This window comes from Equus caballus, chromosome 23 (genome assembly GCF_041296265.1).
Source record: "Equus caballus isolate H_3958 breed thoroughbred chromosome 23, TB-T2T, whole genome shotgun sequence".
NCBI classification, from domain to species: domain Eukaryota; kingdom Metazoa; phylum Chordata; class Mammalia; order Perissodactyla; family Equidae; genus Equus; species Equus caballus.
Genome location: NC_091706.1, coordinates 66,856,729 through 66,880,466, shown reverse-complemented (window position 1 = coordinate 66,880,466; position 23,738 = coordinate 66,856,729). Strand labels below are relative to the sequence as shown.

The window sequence follows — 23,738 nt, the reverse complement described above, 5'->3', positions numbered from 1 at the left end:
CGCCAGGTGAGAGCGGCGCCCGGCCCCGCCCCGTCCCCGGGCGACACCCACCCCGCCTCGCCCCGCCCGCCAACCCCGGCGCTAAGTTCCAGCGGCGACCGGCCCCGCCCCGCCGCCAGGTGAGCGCGCCAGGCCCCGCCCCGCCGCCAGGTGAGCAGCGCCGGGCCCAGTCCCGCGGCCAGGCCCCGCCCCGCCGCCCTGCAGGCCCCGCCCCGCCGCCCGCGGCGCCTGCGCAGTGCAGCCCGTCGGGCCGGGGCCGGGCGGCGCGGCCGGCGCAGTCGGCGGGCGCAGTGCGCGTGCGCCGTGCGGCCGGGGGCGGGCGGCGGCGGCCGCGGAGCGGGGCGGGGGCGGGGCGGCGCCGTCTGGCTCGGTCGGGCCTGGGCGGGAGCGCGGCGCGGGACGGCGGGCCCGCGGGCTGCGGACGGCGGCCTCGGCGGCCGGCAGGTGAGGCCCGCGCGCCGCGGGGCAGCGGGCGCCGCGAGGGGGGCGCGGGCGGGGCGGGCGGGCGGCGGCGCCGGGGGAGCGGCGGGCCGCGGCGCATTGTCCGGGCGGCGGCGCCCGCACAGCGCCCCCTGCCGGCCGGGCCGCGGGCGGGGGCCTGGGCCGCGCGCCTTTGTTCGCCGCCCCCGCCAACATGGCGGCCGCCCCCGGCCCGCCCGGCCCGCCGCTTTGTTCCCGAGGCCGCGGCGCCGGCGGGGGGGCCGCGGCGGGGGCGGGGAGTGTTGCGTAACGCGGCCGGGCGGGGGCCGGGACCCCCGGCGGGCAGGGGCGGGGCCGGCGGGCAGGGGCGGGGCGGCGCGGGGGTCCCCGGGGTCGGGGCGGCGAGGTCCGGCGGGGCCCGCGGCGGAGGGGAGGCCGGCCGGTGTCCCCGCGCGGCGCGTGCACACTCACTCTGGCGCACACACGCGCGCTCACACTCGCGCACCCTCCCTCCGCCGCGGTGACCTTGGGCGCGGAAGTGCGCAGGCCGGCCCCGGGTGCGGTCCGGCCCCGCGCCGCCTCTGCCTCCCGGGTGCGCGTCGGGGACGGCCGGAGAGGGCTGGCCCGCGCGGCGGGGGCGGCGGTCGGGCTCCGGGCGCGCGTCCGTCCGAGGGCGGCACGCGGGGCGGCTCGGTGTCGGAGGGGTTGCGCCCTGACCGGGGCTCCCGCCGGGCTCGGCCGACCTGGCGAGATGTGAATACCTGGGAACTTCCTTCCGCTGGAATTTTCTGGAAGGAAGCTGCAGTCTGAGAGGATTGATGGAGAGTGCAGTGACTGCGTTCTGCAGAGCTTTCCTAGGAAGGGAAAACGAAGCCTGTCGTTGGGGGTGGGCGCCGGGAGAGACCGAGTTCGTGAGCGCACTTGGGGGTTGAGGACGCCCCTCTCGAGGCTGAGATTTCAGACGGGGGTCGGGGCGCTGACCCCCAGTCTTCCCAGCTCCACTCCCCCAGCCTTCGTTAGGGAGAAGACGCCAGAGAATTGTAGTAGCTAGTGATTTGTAGAACGTTCATTGTCAGACTTGGTAATTATCGTTGAAGGTTGCACGACGTGTTTATGTCAAAATTGTGGGTCGTAGGGATTAGTTTCTTGAGGGGAATAAAATGGCATTTCTTTGTTTTTAATCTTCTGGTAGTGAAATGGTTCCTTTGAAATGGGTAGGGCAAAAAGGCCTTCAGTCGTCTCTTAATGTTTAACTTAGAATTTTGTTTTTTTTAAAGACTTTCAGTGATCCCCCAAATTTCCCTAGTATTGCTTCTGACACTACCTTTAATTATCAAATCAGAACACAGCAACACTGTTTATGTCGTTTTGGACTATCTGTAGCAGTGCTGCCTAAAGTGGCATTCTTTGTGACACTAGTTCTGAGACATGCTACAAGGAACACAAAGGGTTCCCTGGTCGCCTAAGTTTGGGAAACTGCTGTGTTCTTTCCTTCTCCCTTAGGGTCACGATTCGCTGTATCACATTAAGGGCGCTGAGAAATTGCAGGAGTGTTTGCCATATTTGGCCCTAGATCCCTTTTTGTTTTTTCCTGTGTTATCTATTAACACCCGTGAAATCCAGCAAAGTGTTGGTCGTGGGTGTTCTTATAATGTGTTTTCGGTGATCGTACCTTTCCCTTCCTTGTGAGCTGGGAGGTTGATGTGGTTTGTGTGTGCCTGTGCATCTTATGGGTGGGCCCTCAAATCTGGCTCTTGTCCTGTTGATAAGATATGAGAGTTATTAATTTGAAGTCTTCACTAGAAGAAATTTGATTAGTGTTTTCACTTCCTAATGACTTACCCCATTGCACACACAGTTACAACCTCACAGGCTGCACTCCTGAATTGTAGCATTTTTTTGCCTGGTGTAGTAGAAATGGGTGAAAAGCGTACTATTTCTGAAGAGTTAATCACGTGGATTATTTAGACATTAAAAATAATGCCGTTAGAGATTTCTTTTGGCTTAGCTGGGAGCAGGATCTTAATTTGCTGAGAAAGAGCTGGTAATATATAGCCATGTAAATACTTCCTCATTTATTAGATGCTTAATTAAGTGTTTTCTTTCCCTTTTCCCTGAATGGAAAGAAATTGGGAGAAGGGAATGAACTCTTTTGCCCAAGTATTGTGCTCAGTTTGGCAGACATTATTGTATCGGGAAAAGGGCCTGGGCTTTGGAGTCGAAGGTGGCGGTGGTGTGGCCTTGACTCCGGCCATGGCCGTGGTTCCAGCCCCACCCCGACTGGTCCAGAGCCCCAGAGCTGGTGCAGTCATGTGGCCTTTTTAAACTTTCGATTCCTCAGCCATGAACTGGGATGAAACCTACCACATAAGGCTATGACGAGATTGAAATGAAATGGATTTGTGGAGTTCCTGAAATATAGCAGCTCGTGCCAGTCGTTATTGATTTCCTTCCCCTTGCTTTTGAACTTTTCTATAGTTATTAGGGTATTTTTTTCACATTGAAGTAAACAGTTTGCTTACTTGTACCCCAGTATTCAGTTTAATTTTTAATTAAGTCTTTATTGGGTGCTTATTTTATGGCCTTAAAATTGCCATAAGTTCTTTCTGGAACAAGTCATGTATGGGCATAATACGTAAAGGTGTGTCCTTAGAGACTTTACAGTCAGGTAGGGAAAATATACATGCACGTGATGAGGCAGTTCTGTGCCGAGGGGATCTGGGAAGAGCAGGTGATGCTCCAGCAGGGTCAAGAATACAGAGCCGGAGAGGAAGGGCGTCTGGATGGAGGGGCAGCAGGAGCAGAGGTGTGAAGAGAGTGGGTGAGACTGTCCTGGCTTTGGATCCTAACCAGAAGATCACCTCATGTTATCGTTTACTCCTGTGAGGGTGTTTGTCTGTAACACGGGATGACAACAGCTGCCTCATCAAGTGCAGGCCTCTGTGTGGTGAAGTGCTTCCTTGGGCTCCTGGGTGTGCTAAGTGCGCTGTGGGTGTTGGTCTGGGTGATACTACCACAGCTGATGCTCCCTGCAGTTTGGCACGGCCAGTTGTCTAGAGATGAATTTGGGGCCAGATTTTAAGTAGTTCTACATATCACATCAGGGCAGTTGGTGTTTATCCTATAGATGGGTACAAGCCATTGAAAGGCTTTGAACGGCATGAAAGGTAGATTGGAGGATTCTGCCAGTGTAGAATCTCTAGTCTCCAGGGTCTAGCCTGTTGGGGAAGGCAGATGACATCATTTGAGGTCAAGGGAATTGGTCTGGGAGTCACTAGAATGTGAAATGCATTACCTTTTTTTTTGAGGAGGGGACGGAGGAAGGATCCATTCACTATGGATATTATTTTATCTAAATGTTGAGAGTCACTGAAAAGAGTAGTAGTAAAGAGCATCTTTTATAGCACTCTAGATGTCTTTAGAGTGTAGTAACATCTTAAGAAAGAAAGGCAGGGGCTGGCCAGGTGGTGCCCTGGTTAAGTTTGCACGCTCTGCTTTGGCGGCCTGGGGTTCGCTGGTTCGGATCCTGGGTGGGGACATGGCACTGCTTGGCAAGCCATGCTGTGGGAGGCATCCCACATATAAAATAGAGGAAGATGGGCATGGATGTTAGCTCAGGGCTAGTCTTCCTCAGCAAAAAGAGGAGGATTGGCAGCAGATGTTAGCTCAGGGCTAATCTTCCTCCAAAAAAAAAAAAAGGCAGAACAACTTTTTTTTTTAACTTAGACTGTATTTGTTTATAGTAAATTGTTCGGTTTACTTATAGTTAAATCTTTATAACCTAGATTTAATTTTTGAACCTGTCTACAAATGATTTATATATCTGTAAATGGTGTATGTAAACGTATATATTTACATGGGTATTTATATGTTATAGATGTGTATATTTACATGATCTGTATATCAAGTAATTCTGTATTTGAATTAATATTATAGTTTGAGTTTCAGGTCCTGACAGAAGTGATAAGAATGTTCTTTTTCCTTTGTGCATTGTTGGGTGGTGGTGGTTGTGAGTTTCTTTCCTTTTGCTTTCTCTCTTTGAGGATCACTGGACCCATGGATTTTTGTGTATTCAGTGTGTTTTCCTCTGCTTGTGCTATCTTGTTCATGGCGTGGTCCTCTCAAGCTAGTTCTCTTCACTTGGGTGGGACCCCATTAAGCTTTGAACCGTTTCTTGCCTTCTGCACCAGATGTCTGACACTCCCTATGCTTTTCCTGCCCAATACCCGTCAGCCAGTCTTTTTAGCTCCTTTTACTGGGGAGTGGAATTTAGATACCAAAATCTGGTGCTGTGTGGCTTTATTACTTCTGAGATGCCCCTGCTTTCATTGGACAGACTTGGGAAATATATAAATTTTGATTTTATATTGATTTTTTCAAATCAGATTTAACATAACGTGGTTTTTACTTTCTTCCCCTCTCCCTAAAGACACAGTACATAGTTTATGTTCTAGTTGTAAGTACTTCCAGTTCTGCTCCATGAGCCGCCGCCACTGCATGGCTGTGGACAGGTGAGTGTTGTGGTTCCGTGCCCAGGAACTGAACCAGGGCCACTGAACCTTAACCCCTAGGCCATCAGGGCTGGCTCAGTGTTACATGGTTTTTACTTTGAGTTTATCCTTTTTTCTCTAACATTGAAAATTTGCATTTTTTCTTTTTTCTGCTTTATCTCCCCAAATCCCCCCAGTACATAGTGTATATCTTAGTTGTGGGTCCTTCTCATTGTGGCATGTGGGACGCTGCCTCAGCGTGGTTTGATGAGCAATGCCATGTCCGCGCCCAGGATCCAAACTGGCGAAACCCTGGGCCGCCGCAGTGGAGCGTGCAAACTTAACCACTCGGCCATGGGGCCGGCCCCCGAAAATTTGCATTCTTAGCAACATTAATTTATCCTACAGTTAATTTATCCTAAATGTAGTAGTTTGAAAATACTAATAACAGTAAAGTGATTGTAGTTTTATATTTTATTATAGTTGTTTTTGTTCTTAAAGTGTATCTACATAAGGATGTACAGTTGACATTCTGAATTATAAATTTATTTGAAAACATTTTCTCCCTGATCATGTTACCACCTTGATTATTGGTTTCATTTATTTGCATAAAATCCTCAACTTTTAAGGGTTGCTTGAATTTTTTATTTAATGCGTGTTTTTCAGTATGTAAAATCCTTATGTAGGGCAGAAGTCGAAGCTGGATCACAGAGGTATCTTCACAGTCTGGCTTCTATCAAGTCCCCACACTGTTCCTTCCTACCTCATTTTTATTCATTTCTGCTTTATTTTTCCAGTGTTTTGTTTTTGCAAAATATCAGCACATACGTAATTTTTGTTTTCCTTCTTTTCTTAAACAAAAGACAGAAATCTACATCCACCGTTCTGGCTTTTCCTTTTCCCTTAGTGTATTCTGGAGATGGCCTTAGAGAAGCTCTTTTCCCCTTTTATGCTTGCAGTTCGCCTCCTAATGTGAGCACTTGCATTGTTTATGTTCTGTTAGTGTTATAAGTATTGCTTCAGTGAGTAATCTTGTGGATATATTGTTTTGTATTTGTGCAGGTATAGCTTTAAGATATTGAGATTGTTGGGTAAAAGGTAAATATGTTTGTAATTTTGTTAGTGTCAAAAAATTACATTTTAAAAAGGCAGATTGATTATGTCACCTTTTACTTAGAACGCGATGACTTCCCTTTACTTTAAAAACAAAATTTCACGGCGTGGCCTTCAGGGCGCACACAGTGTTCATCCTTTGGGGCCTCAGCCTCACCTTGCCCCACATCTCCCAATTTCCCTGCTCTGGCGAGGTGGGCCTTCTCCCATGTCCTGTGCGCACCGTCTCCTGCTCCGGGGAGCTGGCACTCCTCCTTTTCCTCGGCCTGGAATGCCTGTCTCTGCTTGTTTCAAGTGTCTTTAGTCTTCCTTAGGGCTTGGCTCGGTCGTCGCTTTTTCATGACGTTCTTTTTGTGTGAGCTTGCAGATTTTCATAATGACGGTGGAATAGCCCAGGGAACCCCCACATATCCATCACCCGCTACAACAGCTGGTTTTCTCAAGTTTTTGAGTTCTTTTCTTGAGCTCCCTGAAGTCAAGTCCTCCCTGTAGAGACGTTGCTGTCTTGCCTGGTGCTTATCAAAATTACAGTGTTAGATTCATTTACGTCATTCAATGCATTTTTGTTTTCCCAAAAATGCTGACCTTCATGAAAGCAGAGACTGTTTTTGTCCGTAATTACTTTTCTAGTACTTCGCGCAGTGCCTGGATTGTGAGTGCTCAGAGCCCCCTTGGGCAGTTGCTAGAACTGTCCAGGGGAAGATCAAGGCTGGCCACTTATGTCCCGTGTGCTGCACAGGGGGCTGTCAGACTGGTGACTGAGGGATCGGAGTTAACACGGTGGAGGAGCTGACAAAGCGTCTTGTAGGTGAGGCCATTGTCTGCATGCCCGACGCTGGAGTCCCTGGGGTGGACATTTGGGAAAGGAAGATGGATTACAGTGGGGAGGAACATGAGCAAGCTGGGAGCCACAGCCAGACGGGTTGAAAGCCATTTCAGGTCTGCTTCTCTGACCTTGGCTGTATAGGCGTCCTGCAGGAGCTGGGCCCTTGTCGTGGAGCTGACCACACACACTGGGCCCAGGGGGCAGAGAACTCCGGGAGCCTGGGGAAGGTGGAGGAGTGGCAGCCGCTGCAGGCCACCCATGATGGCCTTGCATCCGTCAGCGAGGTGAACGCAAGGCCAGCGGGGGCAGGCTACAGAGGTGCCCCCAGGTGTGCCCCTTCAGGTGCACCCCTTCAGTTGCACCTCCCGCCTGCTGCCCAGGAATCTCTTTGGTGGCCCGCCCAAACCAGAAACAAACGGGAACGGAAATTCTGGAGAGTGTGGTTCAGCTTAGCCAAGTTAAAATATTACAGAGCCAAATGATGAGCTTGGAGTTTTTGAACTCCCAGCTCGGGTTCCATATAAAGGACCTGAAAGTTTCTATGATTGCTCTCAAGTGCAAAGTGGATTCCCAGTGTAAGTGAGAGCATCGATTGGTAAGGAATGGGATCCTGAAAATTGGGTTGGGGCATATGTCAGGTTCTGATTAAGCTGGTGACCTTGAACCCCTAGATTCTGTTGGGCTATCTTTGCCAGTAGAAGCAGCCTTTCCATCCCCTGCCTGAGGAACTTAATCTCCCTTTGCCTGAGAAACCTGTAATTGGCCTTCCCTAGGGTAGTCCCATCAGACCCCAGAGGGCGAGGTGTGAAGTGTGACCCTTGAGGAGATGTGCCTCCCTCCAAAAGATTGTCTGGTTTGCCACTGTATAGATAGCAGCCTGGGGAATGTCTGCGAGAAGGGATCTGAAGGGTGTGGGATAATGGTGGAAGGAACCTGAAGTTGGTTAGACCGAATTTATTGATGTGGGCCCGTAAGCAGAGATTCTGAGTTCAGTGTTGCAGCTTGAGGGGTCAGAAAGGGCTCTGGTTGATTGCCTGAACCAACCCGAGAGCTGGCCTGTGCTTAGTGGAGCTGAGATGCCTGAACTGCCTTGGTGTCCCACAGAGGACAGGATCCCGAAGCTGAGGGAGGTGGGAGTGTTGGAGGGGATTTGTCACGAAGGGCCTGCTTGCCGGCCCAGGATGATTCCAAGCTCTGCCCATCCCACAGCCGGAAGACAGTAGCGAGGGAGCCCGGTATCTTGGGAGCTCTGCTCGCTCCTCTCTAGGTCAGTCCCAGTGGGGGCTGCGGTGGGGAAGGCACTGACTCAGTGGGCGAGATGGATCCTGGGGTGGCAGGTCTGTTGAAGGGTCTTTTTGTTCAGAATTAATCTCTGGGTTACAACTACTGGTCATTTTTTGGTTTACTCTGGTATTATCATTTAATCCTATGAAGTTTTTCCTTTAAATTGAGTCAGTAAAAGGTAAAAGCAATCTTGTGTACTTTACGTTCATAATTACTCATCACCACACTTTTTTAAATATTAGCCCATAAAGTAAAGTTCACCTAAAATAAATACAGTAGTGTCCCCCTTATCCACAGGGGACACGTTCCAAGAGGACCAGTGAATGCCTGAAACCAAGCACAGTACCAAACCCTATATATATACTATGCTTTTTTCCTGTACGTACATACCTGTGGTAACATTTAATTTATAAATTAGGCACAGTCAGAAATTAACAGTAGTAGTAATAAAATAAAACAATCACAACAACATACGGTAATAAAAGAGCAGATTTTAGCACTCTCAGCATACAATATCTTTTCTTTCTTTATTGAGGTGAGAACTTCCATCTTGTCACTTAAAGGAAGCACTTTACAGCTTCTCTTTGGCGTATACGAATTGCTAGCATCACTACTCTTGTGCTTTGGGGCCGTTATTAAGGAGAATAAGGGTTCGGTGAACACGAGCTCCATGAACACCAAGACAGTTGATTTGATAACCCAGGTTGCTGCTAAATGACTAACAGGCAGGTGGTGTCTCCATCATGTTCGTTCTTGGGGTTGTATATTCTATGGGGTTTTACAAATATATAACAGGTATCCACCATTATGGTACCATACAGAATAATTTAACTGCTGTAAGAATACTCTGTGCTCTGCCTTTTTGTTTTTTACTGATTTCTGTTTTTATTTTGGTGAGAACACTATATAATTAAAAGCTTATGATAATTTTTGAAGCTTGCTTTATGGCCCAGCATATGATCAGTTTTTTTTTTTGAGGAAGGTTAGCCCTGAGCTAACATCTGCTGCCAGTTCTCCTCTTTTTGCTGAGGAAGGCTGGCCCTGAGCTAACATCCGTGCCCATCTTCCTCTACTTTATATGTGGGACGCCTGCCGCAGCATGGCTTGATAAGCAGTGCGAAGATCTGCCCCTGGGATTGGAACTGGCGAACCCCAGGCCGCCGGAGTGGAATGTGCAAACTTAAGTGCTGCGCTACTGGGCCAGCCCCATGATGAATTTTTGTAAATGTCCTGTGTGTGTGCTTGGAAAGCATGTGCTTCTGCAGTTTTTGGATGTAGTGTTCTATATTTGTCAGTTAGTTCAACTTGGTTAATCATGTTAAATTCTTCTATGTCCTTACTTTTTCCTTTTGGTCTGCTGGTTATATTGGTTACCAGGAGAAATGTATTAATACTCTGATTTTGCATTTGTCTGTTTCTCCTTAGTTCTGATAATTTTTCTTTATATGTTTTGAGGGTATGTTATTGGGTGCATACGTGTTTAGAACTGTGTGTCTTCCTCATCACTTAAGTCTTCTAAAGTCATTTTGTCCCTCCTTAAGGAAAAGGTGTTACTAGAGATAAAGTTTACTTAGCTTAATAGTAACGTAGTTGCATTATCTTTTCTTTGGTTAGTATGTGCAGTGTATGTCTTTTTACCCTTTATTTTCAGTCTTTCTATGTACTTATGTTTTGGATGATTCTGTTAACAATATATAGTTGGAGTTTTAAAAATCTAGTGTGACAATATTTCTTATAATTGGAACATTTGGTCTATTGGCATTTCACAAAATAACTGCCATAGTTGGGTTTAAATCTCTTGTTTTAATAAGTGCTTTCTGTTTTTATTGATTGGCGCCTGAGCTAACATCTGTTGCCAATCTTTTCTTCTTTTTTTTCTTCTTCTTCTTCTCCTCCCCAAAGCCCCCCAGTACATAGTTGTATATTCTAGTTGTAGGTCCTTCTGGTTGTGCTATGTGGGATGCTGCCTCAACGTGGCCTGATGAGCGGTGTCACGTCTGCACCCAGGATCCCAACTGGTGAAACCCTGAGCCTCTGAAGCGGAGCGCGTGAAGTTAACCACTCAGCCGTGGGGCCGGCCCTATGCTTTTTAAATTAAAAATAAAGAGCAATCTAAAATGAAAAGAAGGTGAAATATAAGTCAGAAACAAGATAGGAATGTTCACTGTTCACTCATCACTATTTTTCACTGTTTACCTTGATAATGCAAAAAAAAAAAAGAACCCCAAGAAAAATTAAATGGTACAGATGTTACCAATGAAAAGATTAGTTTACATAGAATCTGTCTGTCTGTCTGTCTTCAGGCTTCTGTGTTTTTATTTTTTTTGTTCTTTGGTTCTCAGCAGTTTTACTATGATGTGTCTGGGTATATATTTCTTTTTATTTATATTTTGTGTTTATAGGTCTTATTGAATCCATGGTAATGTCTTCCATTCTTTTGAAAGGTTTGTAGGCATCGTCTTTTAAAGTGTCTCTGCCTCCCTCTCCTCGCCCCCTTCTGAGAGTCTGTTTCAACTCAGGGTAGGCCTTCCCAGTCTCCTGTCCTGTCTGCTTAATTCCGGATGTTTCTTCTGATCACTCTCTGTTCACTAATTTTCAACAAGATTAGCCCACTCTTAATCTTATCCATGGAGGATATTGTATTTTTTCACTTCTGGAAAATCTGGTTCTTTGATAGTTTCCTACCAAGTTTTCTGTCTTTTTTTTTTGGAGGAAGATTAGTCCTGAGCTAACATCTGCTGCCAGTCCTCCTCTTTTTGCTGAGGAAGACTGGCCCTGAGCTGACATCCATGCCCATCTTCCTCTGTATATGTGGGACGTCTGCCACAGCATGGCTTGCCAGGTGGTGTCATGTCGGCACCCAGGATCTGAACCGGTGAACCCTAGGCTGCTGAAGCAGAATGTGCGCACTTAACCACTGCGCCACCAGGCTGGTCCCCCAAGTTTTCTATCTTATGTCTTATCTCTTTGAACATAATGCTTACAGTTAGTTTTTTATTTAACAATTTTATTTATTCCTGTAACTTCCCTCAGTCTAGTAAATTTAGAGTATGATTTTGTAACTCTAGTATGTGGCAGCTCTATGGGTCTGCTTTTTTTTTTTTTATTGACTTCATATTACATCAATGTGAGATTTCAGTTGTACATTATTTCTTGACTGTCACCACATAGGTGCTCCCCTTCACCTCCTGTGCCCACCCCCACCCCCATTCCCCTGGTAATCACTGAATTGTTCTCTTTGTCCGTGGGTTTGTTCATATTCCACACATGAATGAAATCTGGTGTTTGTCTTTCTCAGTCTGGCTTACTTTGCTTAGCATAATTCCCTCTAGGTCCTTCCATGTTGTTGCAAATGGGATGAATTTGTCTTTTTGCTGGCTGAGTAGTATTCCATTGTATATATACACCACATCTTCTTTATCCAATCATCGGTCGATGGGCACTTGGATTGTTTCCATGTCTTGGCTATTGTGAATAGGGCTGCTATGAACATAGGGGTACATATCTTACTTTGGGTTGTTGATTTCAAGTTGTTTGGATAGATACCCAGTAGTGGGATAGCTGGGTCATATGGTAGTTCTATTTTTAGTTTTTTGAGGAATCTACATACTGTTTTACACAGTGGCTGCACCAGTTTGCATTCCCATCAGCAGTGTATGAGGGTTCCCTTCTCTCCACACCCTCTCCAACATTTGTTATTTTATTTTAAAAATATTTTATTTTTCCTTTTTATCCCCAAAGCCCCCTGGTACATAGTTGTGTATTTTTAGTTGTGGGTCCTTCTAGTTGTGGCATGTGGGACGCCACCTCAGCGGGGCCTGATGAGCGGTGCCATGTCCACGCCCAGGATTCGAACCAGAGAAACCCTCGGCTGCTGAAGCAGGGCGAGAGAACTTAACCACTCAGCCATGTGGCTGGCCCCCAAGATTTGTTATTTTTAGTCTTAGTGAATATAGCTATTTTAACAGCGTGAGGTGGTATCTTAGTGTAGTTTTGATTTGCATTTCCCTGCTGATTAGTGATGTGGAACATCTTTTCATGTGTTTATTGGCCATCTATATCCTCTTTGGAAAAATGTCTGTTCATCTCCTCTGCCCATTTTTTGATCGGGCTGTTTGCTTTTTTATTGTTCAGTTGTGTGAGTTCCTTACATATTATGGAGATTAACCCCTTATCAGATATATGATTTGCAAATATTTTCTCCCAGTTGATAGGTTGTCTCTTTGTTTTGATCTAGTTTCTTTTGCCTTGCACAAACTCTTTAGTCTGATGAAGTCCCACTTGTGTATTTTTTCTTTTGTTTCCCTTGTCTGAGAAGACATGCTGTTCAAAAAGATCCTTTTAAGTTTGATGCCAAGAGTGTACTCCCTATAGTATCTTCCAGGAGTTTTATGGTTTTAGGACTTGTCTTCAAGTCTTTGATCCATTTGGAGTTTATTTTTGTGTATGGTGTGAGATAATGGTCTATTTTCATTCTTTTGCATGTGGCTGTCCAGTTTTCCCAACACCTGTTTATTCAAGAGCCTGTCTTTTCTCCATTTTATGTTTTTGGCAACTTTGTCAAAGATTAGCTGTCCATAGATGTGCGGTTGTATTTCTGGGCTTTCAGTTCTGTTCTGTTGATCTGTGTGTGTTTTTTTGTACCAGTACCATGCTGTTTTGATTATGATGGCTTTGTAGTACATTTTGAAGTCAGGGATTGTGATGCCTCCAGCTTTGTTCGTTTTTCTCAGTATTGCTTTAGCAATTCAGCGTCTTTGGTTGCCCCTTATGAATTTTAGGGTTCTTTCTTCTATTTCTGTGAAGAAGGTCATTGGGATTCTGATTGGGATTGCATTGAGTCTGTAGATTGCTTTGGGGAGTATGGACATTTTAACTGTGTTTATTCTTCCAATTCATGTGACATCATGCAGATTACATTTTAAAAATTGTTTGAAGTAATTTGAGGCCTAGAGTGATATTTCTAGAGAGGGTTCACGCTTGCTTCTGCCAGCTATCTGAGGGAGTGGGCCGTCTGGGGTGGCCTCAGCTCCGTTTTTAGGGTGCAGATGAGCTGGAGACCACGCTGCAGTTCTCAGCCTGGCTGCTTTCACTCCCCCAGCTCTGGAGAGCCGCTCCGGATTCCGCTCACAGCAGCAGGGTTCGCCAGCTCCCTCCTCCCTTCCATGGTCTCTGCTTCCTGGTCTGTGGCTCCTTGCTTTGCAGAGCTGTCAGCCTTTCAGCTGCCCCTTATCACTTGGCAGTTACTCTCAGGGGTGTGAGTGGTTCCAAGTCTGGAGCGGCCCTCCCTGGATCCTGCCTCTGTGAGCCTTGCCATCTTCAAGTCCTGTGAGGTGTTGAAGCACGCTGAGTGTGTGTGTCAGTGTGTGTGTTCAGGTTCTTGTCATGGAAGTTTTCAGTCCTACAAAAGTTAAGAAGATAGTGCAGAAGAGCCCTTTGTCTCTTTGACACCAGTCCAATGATGTCTTCCTGGCTTTGATGTCTTCCTGGCTTCTGGTATGACACGATGTTCCGGGCTCCTCACACATTTCCTGGCCCTGACCTGGAATTAACCATTCCTGTAAGAAACCCTGCTTCCTGATAGTTTTTGTTAGCGGTGTTCTTGTAGGTTTTACTTTGGTTTTCTAGCTTTCAGGAGCGTGGTCTAAATTAGCCTTCTCTCACTACCAGGACTTGTCCATTTCTTTTTACATTGATGCCTGCTTCTGGCCTTTAAAGACCCAGCAAGGGTTCAGGGTTACTTCTTGCCAGTGGTCTAGGCAGGGGTGTTGTGCCATGGACCTATGGCAGTCCGGTGAAACCTACAGATACTTTCTCAGAATGTTTCTGAATACAGTAAGTAAAATACAAGGGATCACAACAGAAATCAGTTATATTTAAATAGAAAAATATGAAGACAATTTTAATGTAGTAATGTGGTTTCTTTCTTTCTTTTTTTTTTTTTGTGAGAAGATTGGCCGTGAGCTAACAATCTGTTGCCAGTCTTCCCCTTTTTTTTTTTGGCCTCCCCAAAGCCCCAGTGCACAGTTGTACATATATCCTAGTTGTAGGTCGTTCTGGTTCCTCTGTGTGGGATGCTGCCACACCATGGCCTGATGAGTGGTGTGTAGGTCCACGCCTAGGATCTGAACCCTTGAACCCTGGGCCGCTGAAGTGGAGTACGTGAACTTAACCACCATGGTATGGGGTTGGCCCTGGTTTCTTTATTAATATGTTAAGTGACAAGACAATATTGTGAACAAACAGGTAATTAAAATTTTGTATTTTAAGATACTAAAATGATGGTTTTTGATGCTTATCACAAAATGAAATGGTCTTTCACTTGCCTCCTTTCACATACTGATTAGCAAATAACTGATGATAGAGAATCCTAGAGGCCACTGTAGATCTTTGTGTCACTGCAGCGCCTTCCTGACACTGGCTGCCTGGCGAGGTCAGCCTTCATGGGCTGAGGCACAGTCCTCCACACAGCTGCCCTCAACTGTAGTGGACACCATCCCTAGGCTCGGGGGCCCCCAGCCCTCCACAGTTCTGACCAGATGGCTGTAAATTCGGGGGTTTCCATGACCCTCTCAGGTTTGATAATTTACTGTAACAGCTGGCAGAACTCAAGGAAGTGCTGTGCTTTTGATTATCGTTTCGTTATAGTAGAAAAAATGCACAGGGCAGGGTCTGGGAGGACTCTAAGTGGGAAGCTTGTGGTCCTCTTCTGTGGAGTCAGGAGCATCACCCTCCTGCCCATGGACGTGTAACTGCATGGAATCTGAGTATTACTGAGCAGGGAAGTTTACTCCAGCTTTCTTGTCCAGAGTTTTTATTGGGGTTTCATTATGGAAGCATGATTGATGGAACCATTGGCCATGAGGTTGAGCTCCATCTCTAGCTTCCATCCCTGGAAGTCGAGCTGCTAGCATGGGGCTCAGACTCCCAGTCCTCTGATCCCATAGTTGGTCTTTCTGATATGGGTAGCCCCTATCTTGAGTCATCTTAGCATGAACTACCTAGAAATCCACCATGACTCACCGGCTCCTGTCACTCAGGAAGTTCCGTGGATTTAGAGGGTGATTCCCAGGAACTGGGACAAGGGCCAGCTAAACTCTTTGTTTGACCACAGTCAGCCATTCTGTTTTCACAGTTGGGTGACTAATGACCTGATAGCTGATCCACTCTGGTCATGTCTGTTCTGTGGCAGGCTTAGTAACTTAATTTAAAAGTAGTTTCTGAGTTTAAAAGCTGTTTTGAGATCTGCAGCAAATGCACTGGGATGGAAAGATGTGTGATTTCTATTGTTGAGAAAGTCAGAGGTACTAGTAATAATACTGTGGTGTGTTCCATCCAGTTATGATGGAAGGAAGTGCTGTATTTCAGATGAAGTTTAGGAAAATGAAGATAAAATTTTTCCCCCATCCAAAGTCATGATACTTGTGAATTTTGTTCATGCTTAAGAGCTCCTGTATTAGAACTTGGTGTTTAGATGTTTAGTGATTTAGTCTGGTTAGTGATTGTATTAATGTTGATAGAGATTGGGGCTCTGAAGGCCTTCACATATCCACTTAGAATGTGTTATAGCCAAATGCTCAGTAATTAAGAGTGCTTTATTCAGACTGAGCCCTTCCTTTTCATCTTGAGATTTCAGCCAAAGGGACAGCTTACCCTGGAGGCCTCTAGAATGTTGTCTTTAGGTGCCATCTGTTGAAAGATTTGTGATTGGACTTTCTAGGAAATTCTTTTAGGTGTCTAGGAAGGTTTTAAGTCGTATTCCGGTGCTTTTTCTTTCCAGATTTACAACATCTAAAACCATTTACCCTTTTTCTCTTTTTTAAACTTTGGATTGTGAAAATGTTCAAGCATATAAAAAAGTTGAAATACAGTAGTCGTCCTTCCCCGAGAGGATGCATTCCAAGACCTCCAGTGGGTGCCTGACACCACACGTGGTGCCGAGCCATCTGTGTTTTTCCTGTGCATACATACCTAAGATAAAGTTTGACTAGTAAATTAGGCACAATCAGAGATGAACGGCAGTAAGTGATAATAAAATAGAACAGTTCTAACAATGTACTGTAATAAAAGATTTGTGAGTGTGGTCTGTCTCTGTCAAAATGTCTTAGGGTGCCACCTCTTCTTGTGACGAGGTGGTGTGATACAGTGCGTATTCGAGAAGACGAAGTGAGCTGCATGAGGCAGGCGTTGTGACGGAGCGTCACTTTCAGACTGCGCTTGACGCCAGGTAACTGAAGCCGTGGAAGGTGAAACTGCTGATCAGGGAAACTGCTGTGGGCAGTGAACGTCTGTATGCTCATCGCCCAGATTCAGGAACTGCAAATATTTTGCCGTCTTTTATTAATCAATTTTTACAAATCATATGTTAGAAAATAAGTCAGAGACTTTTGAGCATCTACAGTAAACCTGTGTTGTTGGCCACCAGTTCCAAACTTGCCTGGTCTCCTCTCTCCGTTGTTTCTTCCCCAGACTTTTCAAGTGAAGTTTTGTAGACAAAGAAGAGCTGGAGCCGTGGCCAAGTTATACCTGCTCTGCCCTCTGTTGAGATACACTTGCTCACGTTTTGCTGTACTGCCATTTTTTGTTGTTGGGCTATTTGAAAGTTGCGATAAATTGCAGACATCTTGACACTTCGTAAAGTGGGGATGTTTTTCTTTGTAACTATGATGTCATAATTAAGAAAATGATTTCTTATCTGATATGTAGGGCCCATTCAGATTTTAGCAGTCTGTTCTTCATGTGGGTATAACGTGCATTCCTCCCACATGTTGAAGCCTCTGTAACAACAGCCCAAGATGGGTCGGTGGCAGCCCAGACTTCAGCATGGAGTATGCGTTTGGCCATTAGCGCTCCTGTGTGCTTTTCCATTAGTGATCCATGTGTTGACACTTCTTTTTTTTTTTTTTTTTTTTTTAAAGATTTTATTTTTTTCCTTTTTCTCCCCAAAGCCCCCCGGTACGTAGTTGTGTATTCTTTGTTGTGGGTTCCTCTAGTTGTGGCATGTGGGACGCTGCCTCAGCGTGGTCTGACGAGCAGTGCCATGTCCGCGCCCAGGATTCGAACCGATGAAACACTGGGCCGCCTGCAGCGGAGCGCGCGAACTTAACCACTCGGCCACGGGGCCAGCCCCTGTTGACACTTCTTTGGGACTTAGCATTTTTGCTTAAGCAGTTTTAGAAATTTGTTTTGTTTTTATAAATAGCACTGTTTGGTGATAGCAACTGGCAGCAAATATTTTGATGTGTAGCTTCTGCTTCGTGTTACTGTTTGATGTCTGGAACGTTGAACTGCCCCTTTCCTTACCTCTCTGGAGGCAGCGTGCAGTCTCTGACGGTGCGGCGCCTCGTGCTTTGTGGAGCCATCTGTGTGCGTATTTCTCAGAGAGGAGATCTCTCTCAGCGCCCCTGTGTGCAGTGCGTGACCGCGTGGGAGCCCCTTCGACCTGTGTCCAGAGTGGAACAGGTGTAGAGTGCGCCTCCTGGTGGCTGGGAGGGGCCAAGTTGATGCGTGTACGGTAGGCTGTGACACCCAGCACGTGCTTGGGACACTTGCTTTTCTGTGAAATAGTTGGTGAAAATCTTGTGATCTTTGAGATCATTAGAGAAGGAGAATTTGAAATTTCAGAGCCAAATTCCTGACGCTTTTTAAAGATTTTAGTAAAATAGCACAAGTCTGCATAGTTAGCTATATTTAATAAAGATGGACTTAGCAAAGGAAAATCCAGGATCTTTTTTCCCCAACTTTTTATTATGAAAAATTTCAAATTGAAATAAAAGTTAGTATGCCCTTCACCTAGGGTCAAAAGTTAACGTTTTGCCATTTCACTTTGTTCTTTGTGTTTGTTGTTTTCTTTGCCTGAACTACTTCAAGTTCACTTGCGACTTTATGAATCTATAACTGGAAATTTCAGCGTGTGTTTCTTAAGAATGAGTATATTCTTGCGCATGACTTCAGTGTCATCATTGTGCTTTTACAGGTTAATGACAACTCCATAATCTTGTCTATGACTTAGTCCCTATTTAACTTTCCACCCTTGTCTTAAATGTCTTCTGCAGCTTTTCCATCAGCTGTCCACTCAGGGCTGCCTCACTGTGTTTAGTCCTCGTCTCCCTTTAGCTTCTTTTCATCTAGAGCAGTGTGTCAGCCTTTTTTCTTTTTTATGACGTTGACTTTTTGAAGAGTATGGCCCGCTTGTCCTGTAGAAACTTCTCGCTTGCTCCTCTATCACCTGTAAGCTGAAAGTTAGGTCTAGGGCTTGAGTGGATTGAGGCAAAGCATTTTTGACAAGAATGCTTTATGAGTGGTGTGGTGGCCTTTCGTCACGTCACCTCAGGAAGCCTGTGAAGTGAGCTTGGCTCCCTGTGCTGGTGCTGGACTGTTCCATCCCCCTGTTAGAGCAGCACGCAATCAGCAGGCATGGTGGGGCGGTCCTTTGGTGCCACACAGGACTGTTCTCCAGCAACCTGTCGCCCAGTGGGCTCAGCATCCAGTGGGTCTCTGAATACAGGATTGTCTTTTTTATGGCCTTGAAATTAAGCTCTGTTTGACAACATTTTCTGTAATACTTGAGAAAAACTGTTGAAACTCCTGCTATTCTAGAAATAATGAGATTTTATTATGTCAGCGTTTAAAGTTTTTAAAATTGTTTTTCCTTTAGTTTATTTGCTAAATTAACCGCCTAGTAGAATAACTTAAGGTAAAGTTTTTTTTTTTTTTTTTTTTTTTTTGCTGACGACAGTTATCCCTGAGCTAACATTTGCTGCCAATCTTCCTCTTTTTATGCTTGAGGAAGATTAGCCCTGAGCTAACAACTGTGCCAGTCTTCCTCCACTTTATATGTGTGTCACCATCATGGCATGGCTGAGAGTGGTGGAGGTCTGCGCCCAGGAACCAAACCCACAAACTGAGCCACTCAAGTGGAACACGCTGAATTGAACCACTACGTCACTGGGCCAGCCTGGTATTTTTTTTTTTAAACTCCAGTCAGAAGACGGGGAGATTTGTTTAAGGAAAGCTTTACTTCACTGGAGTTTTCAAAGCATATTATATGGCAACTGTTGAATCAGAACAAAGCCAGGGTTCCATTAGTTCTCTCTCTTCAGTGTTTTCCTTTTGTTTAGTTTCTACATTTTTCTGGTCTTACAGGAGCTGTCATAAAATTAGGCAATTGGAATATTAATTACAACTCAGAAATGGGGAACGACTTTCATTTGACATTTTTTGTTCTTACATTATTCTAGAAGTTCCTTGCATCCTTCCCCGCTGCACCTCTTCCTTCAACTCGTGTCTTATGCTTTTTTATTTATTCTTTTGAGGAAGATTAGCCCTGAGCTAACATCTGCTGCCAATCCTCCACTTTTTGCTGAGGAAGACTGGCCCTGAGCTAACATCTGTGCCATCTTCCTATACTTGATATGTGGGATGCCTACCACAGCATGGCTTGACAAGTGGTGCATACGTCCACACCTGGGGTCTGAACCGGCAGGCCCCAGGCCGCCGAAATGGAACATGTGTACTTAACCACTGTGCCACCAGGCTGGCCCCTCTTATGCTTTTATAAAGTATAACAAGTTCAATCTGAAAATTTTAATGAAGTGGTGAGCAATAGAAAATATTTCCAAGATAAGCTTAAGTCTGCTAGGGAGAAGGGTACACACTCCTGTAGAATATTAGTAAGGTAAATTTTTCATGTTAGAGAACCAATTTAATTTATAAAGTTAGGATACATTGATATTTGTGCAGATTAAAATATTTTTCAATCTTTGAAGTAGCTTTGAAAAGAGGAGCAGAGAAACGGAGTGGAGTCATGGGATGTTTTTAAAATTGAGAAATACTTCATCATTTCTTGTATGCCAATAGGAATATTCTAGTGGTAATGGGTTAATTAATACTGAAGACAGATGGGAGTGATAACATAAGTGAAAGGGTTGAGCTTAAGCACAATTTAGCTGCTGTTACAGGAGCAGAGGCACTGGTCAGTTGGTGACCTTGGCGGTGGGAAGATGAGTAGTTCTCTTTTCCTAGCAGAGAGCACGCTTACCTGCTGAGGGTGGGGTCATATTGTTGAGTGCCCACTTGAGACAGGAGTGCTCAGTTCAAAGTTTTTCACCCATGCTTAACGGCTGAAGTTGTGGGCACAATAGGCAGGAGTGGGTTACAGTTTTGCCATAAAAGTGACAGGAAAAGAAGGGAGAGAAATGGGGGAAACCAAGGAAGTCACTCTAGTGGCTGAGCCTCTGGAATCTGAGCAGAGTCAGGAGGGCAGTTAGGCCCTGAGGAAGACAGCGGTACAGTGAGAAAGGGTCAAGCCGTGGGTGGAGGCAGTGATTGCATCCAGGAATTGTTGGTGTAAGGAAAGTGGAAGCATCAGAGGTGGTTTTGAGTTTGAGGTGTCGAATCAGAATCCAGAGGAATTGCAGTCCTTGGTGATGAACAGACCAAGTCGTGGCCGTGGAGATAGGTGGTTGGAGTGGGGTGGGGAGTTTGAGATGAGCATGTCGGAGAACCGAGGGGCAGGTTGTTGATGGAATCGTATGTTGCCAGGAATGTGATGAGAACAGTGATAGAAAGCAAGTAAACTAGCTACCAAAGTCTTCAGAAGTGTGCGCAACTGGAGGGTTGACAGGTGGATGCCTGCAAGGAAGAGGAGTGGCTCTTAGCACTAGTGCTGTGGCACGTCCCCATGCTGCGTGTTGGGTACGGGCGATGTGTAGGTGTAGACTCTGGGGAGTACAGACAGCCGCTGTGGAGAGAGCTGCTGGGCAGAGGAACTGGAGACACACTTGCTAAAGACACACTTGCTCCAGAGGTAGCAGAGCGGTCGGGTCGGACAGATAGTGTGGAAGAGGTGAATGAGGGAAGCTGAGATTCTGGTGCTGGAAGAGGCTTGCACGACTCTTGGGTGGTCTCTTAGGGAGCGGTGGTGACCGCCATTTGTCACGACGGCCTAGGCTGGGCGGCAGGCTGTGCAGCTCTTGGGAAGTGCGTCCCCGGAAGAGGCGCCGCTCCTTCCCGGGCTCCTCTTGTTGTTGCTTGTTGAAGCCGCTACAGGTGCCGGCTGTTTCCCCTGCTGTCTGCACCGTCTCTCCCTCCTGCCCGCTCCAAACACTTGGCTCTCAGCAGTAATCACTGAATGATTCATTACAAAAGCCATGCATTTTAAAATCGGTCTTCCTTGAATGGTAAAAGTTTTTTTTTTTTAAAGATTTTATTTTATTTTTTTTCCTTCTTCTCCCCAAGGCCCCCCAGTACATAGTTGTGTGGTCTACTTGTGAGTCCTTTTGGTTGTGGCATGTGGGACTCCGCCTCAGCATGGCTTGATGAGCGGTGCCATGTCCGCGCCCAGGATCCAAACCGGCGAAACCCTGGGCTGCCACGGTGGAGCGCGCGAACTTAACCGCTCAGCCATGGGGCTGGCCCCTAAAAGTTTTATACAGTTAAGAATTTGTACCAAACCAATTCGTCTCATTAATTAGGCTTTTAAATTATTTTAACTATTAGTAATAGCAATTAAATAGAAAATAAATGTAAATAAAAGGTAAAGAAGTGTAATTGATTTTGTTAGATTTCAGTCTCTAGAGAATTAAGTCAGCATTTCCTTCAGTTCTTAAACCTGTGAACACGTGGCCGTCAGGCGCAGACATGAAGACTAGTGCGTGAGAACCCAGTGTGGTCAGGCCCTGCAGGCAGATTTGCAGTAGACGTTTTCATGTTGTATCAGAATGTCTCCATGTATGTTTACTGTGTGGACTGTGAACTGGAGCCAAATTTGGTTTAAATGATAAACTGCTTCCATATGATGACTTAACTTTTGAATGAGTGTGGAAGTTTCTTTGAGGCTCCTCCAGAGTTACGGGATCTTTTCCTCTGGGTTCTGGAAGCTTGAGAGCAAAAAGGGAGCTGCATTGCCTTGGTGGTTATAATCTCTTCTCTTGCCCAAGGCCGCCGGCTCACTGACGTTCCACCCAGCGGTGTGCTGCCTCCCCTCCAGCTCTTGTTCCACCCTGCACCCCAACCCCCCGGACTCACCCCCATCGCCCGCCTGCCTGCCCCCTTGAGCTGGGCCTTTGTGTGGCATCACAGAGATGGCCATGTCAGTCTAAATCTTTCCTGGCAGCAAAATGGGTTGGGCTACAGCAGGGGAAGCCGGACCCTGGATTGTTCCGGGTGACCTCTGAGGCCTGTGCTTTTCCTTGTGGAAGGCTCTTTGGCACCTCCTTTTCTCCCTGCTCCTCTCTGCTGTCCTAGGCACCCAGGGCCAAGGAAATGAAGTTAGTTGCTTCTGGGTGAAGTGCATTTTAGCTGATGTTATGTTTAAAATTGTATATCGTGTTTGATGGGTTGCAGAATTTTGCTCTTGTGATGCTCTAGTAATGAATTGTTATTTCACTATTTTACAGAGTGCTTATGATTTCATGTATTTTTGCTGAACTTGTAAAAGAGGCACTTGGATGATGGATTAACAAGAACATTGAAATTCTGTGAAAAGTTTTCAAAGTGGAGCATATTGAATTTTCACCCTAGTCAAGCAGCTCTGCTGCTCACTTAAATGCAGATGAATGAAGACCCCATTCGGGAAGACACCTGGCCAGCGGTCCAGAGCTGATGCAGGTAGGCAGTGCACTTCTGCACGTCCTTCAGTCCGGTGAACGTGAAATGGTCGTCCAGTTGGAGTGCTTTCCCATCGTGATTCCTAGTGGTTTGCTATCTTTCAAGCTTTGTGATTCCAGTATTTCATACACGTATACATGTCAATAAACAGGTTTAGTTTCTAAAAGGCAGGGATCATAGTAATTTTTTTCCTGTGGTCTCACCTTCTAGCAAGTTGTAGATGTCCAACAAATTTAGCAAGTGAATTGTCAATATCTATTTAGTAGGATTATAGTAAATAAAGGACTTTTCATTTCTTTTTGAAAGAATAAGTGAAAGTGAGGCGATTAGATGAGTATTAGATTTAGTGAGGTTTAGGATATTTATAGCAATTTTAAAGCAGAAAGATAAACTCGGGAGTTTTTTGAATGTTTATTTGAAAGAACTCTACTGGAATGAAATGTATGGAAGTGAAATGAATATTTAATAGAAATTAATTGTCGTTTTTGTGGTACACAGCTAATACTGTGTCTTCCCGTATCTGTGGGGTATGCATTCCATGACCCTCGTGGATGCCTGAAACCACAGATAGTACTAAACCCTGTGTGTACTGTGTTTCTTCCTATATGTATGTATTTGAGGTGAGACAGCAAAACTAGCACAGATTTCTTTTTCCTTCTTCATGGTTTCGCAGATAGAAGATTCATTCTTACTGTAGATCTCGGCAACTTCAGCATACTGTTCTTTCTCCTTTTTTATTAAGTCCACACTTTCACTAAAGGAAGCACTTTACGGGCATATCGGAATTGCTAGCATCACTGCTCTTATGCTTTGGGCCATTAGTAAGTAAAATAAGATTGACTTGATCACAAGCGCTGCGATACCTTGACAGTTGATCTTACAACCTGGATGGCTACTAAGTGTCTAATGCGGGTGGCGTGGATCCTCCGGGCAAAGGGATGAGTCACCTCCTGGGCGGGACGGAATGGGATGGCCTGAGATTTCATGACACTATT

At 45.9% G+C, this 23,738-nt stretch overlaps 1 protein-coding gene and 1 non-coding gene across 9 annotated transcripts in view; both read left to right on the top strand.

Moving 5' to 3' along the window:
• Positions 1-306: 306 nt before the first annotated feature.
• SPIN1 (spindlin 1) overlaps positions 307-23,738 on the top strand; it is a 74,977-nt gene continuing 51,545 nt past the window's right edge. Inside the window, exons 1-3 of one of the 8 annotated variants that reach the window (XM_070248361.1) lie at positions 12,103-13,693; positions 16,242-16,360; positions 22,533-22,743. In XM_070248361.1, the coding sequence (XP_070104462.1) occupies positions 22,692-22,743 (52 nt within the window). In that variant the 5' untranslated portion in view covers positions 12,103-13,693; positions 16,242-16,360; positions 22,533-22,691. Of the gene's footprint in view, positions 445-809; positions 1,013-1,034; positions 1,502-4,354; positions 4,932-12,102; positions 13,694-16,228; positions 16,361-18,835; positions 21,569-22,532; positions 22,744-23,738 lie in introns of those variants that run through there. The other 7 variants (XM_070248358.1, XM_023627574.2, XM_070248360.1 and 4 more) reach the window with 7 other exon arrangements.
• On the top strand, positions 4,887-5,021 carry MIR8949 (microRNA mir-8949). Its single transcript, NR_127946.1, has one exon. It is a non-coding gene; the product is annotated as a microRNA mir-8949 (primary transcript).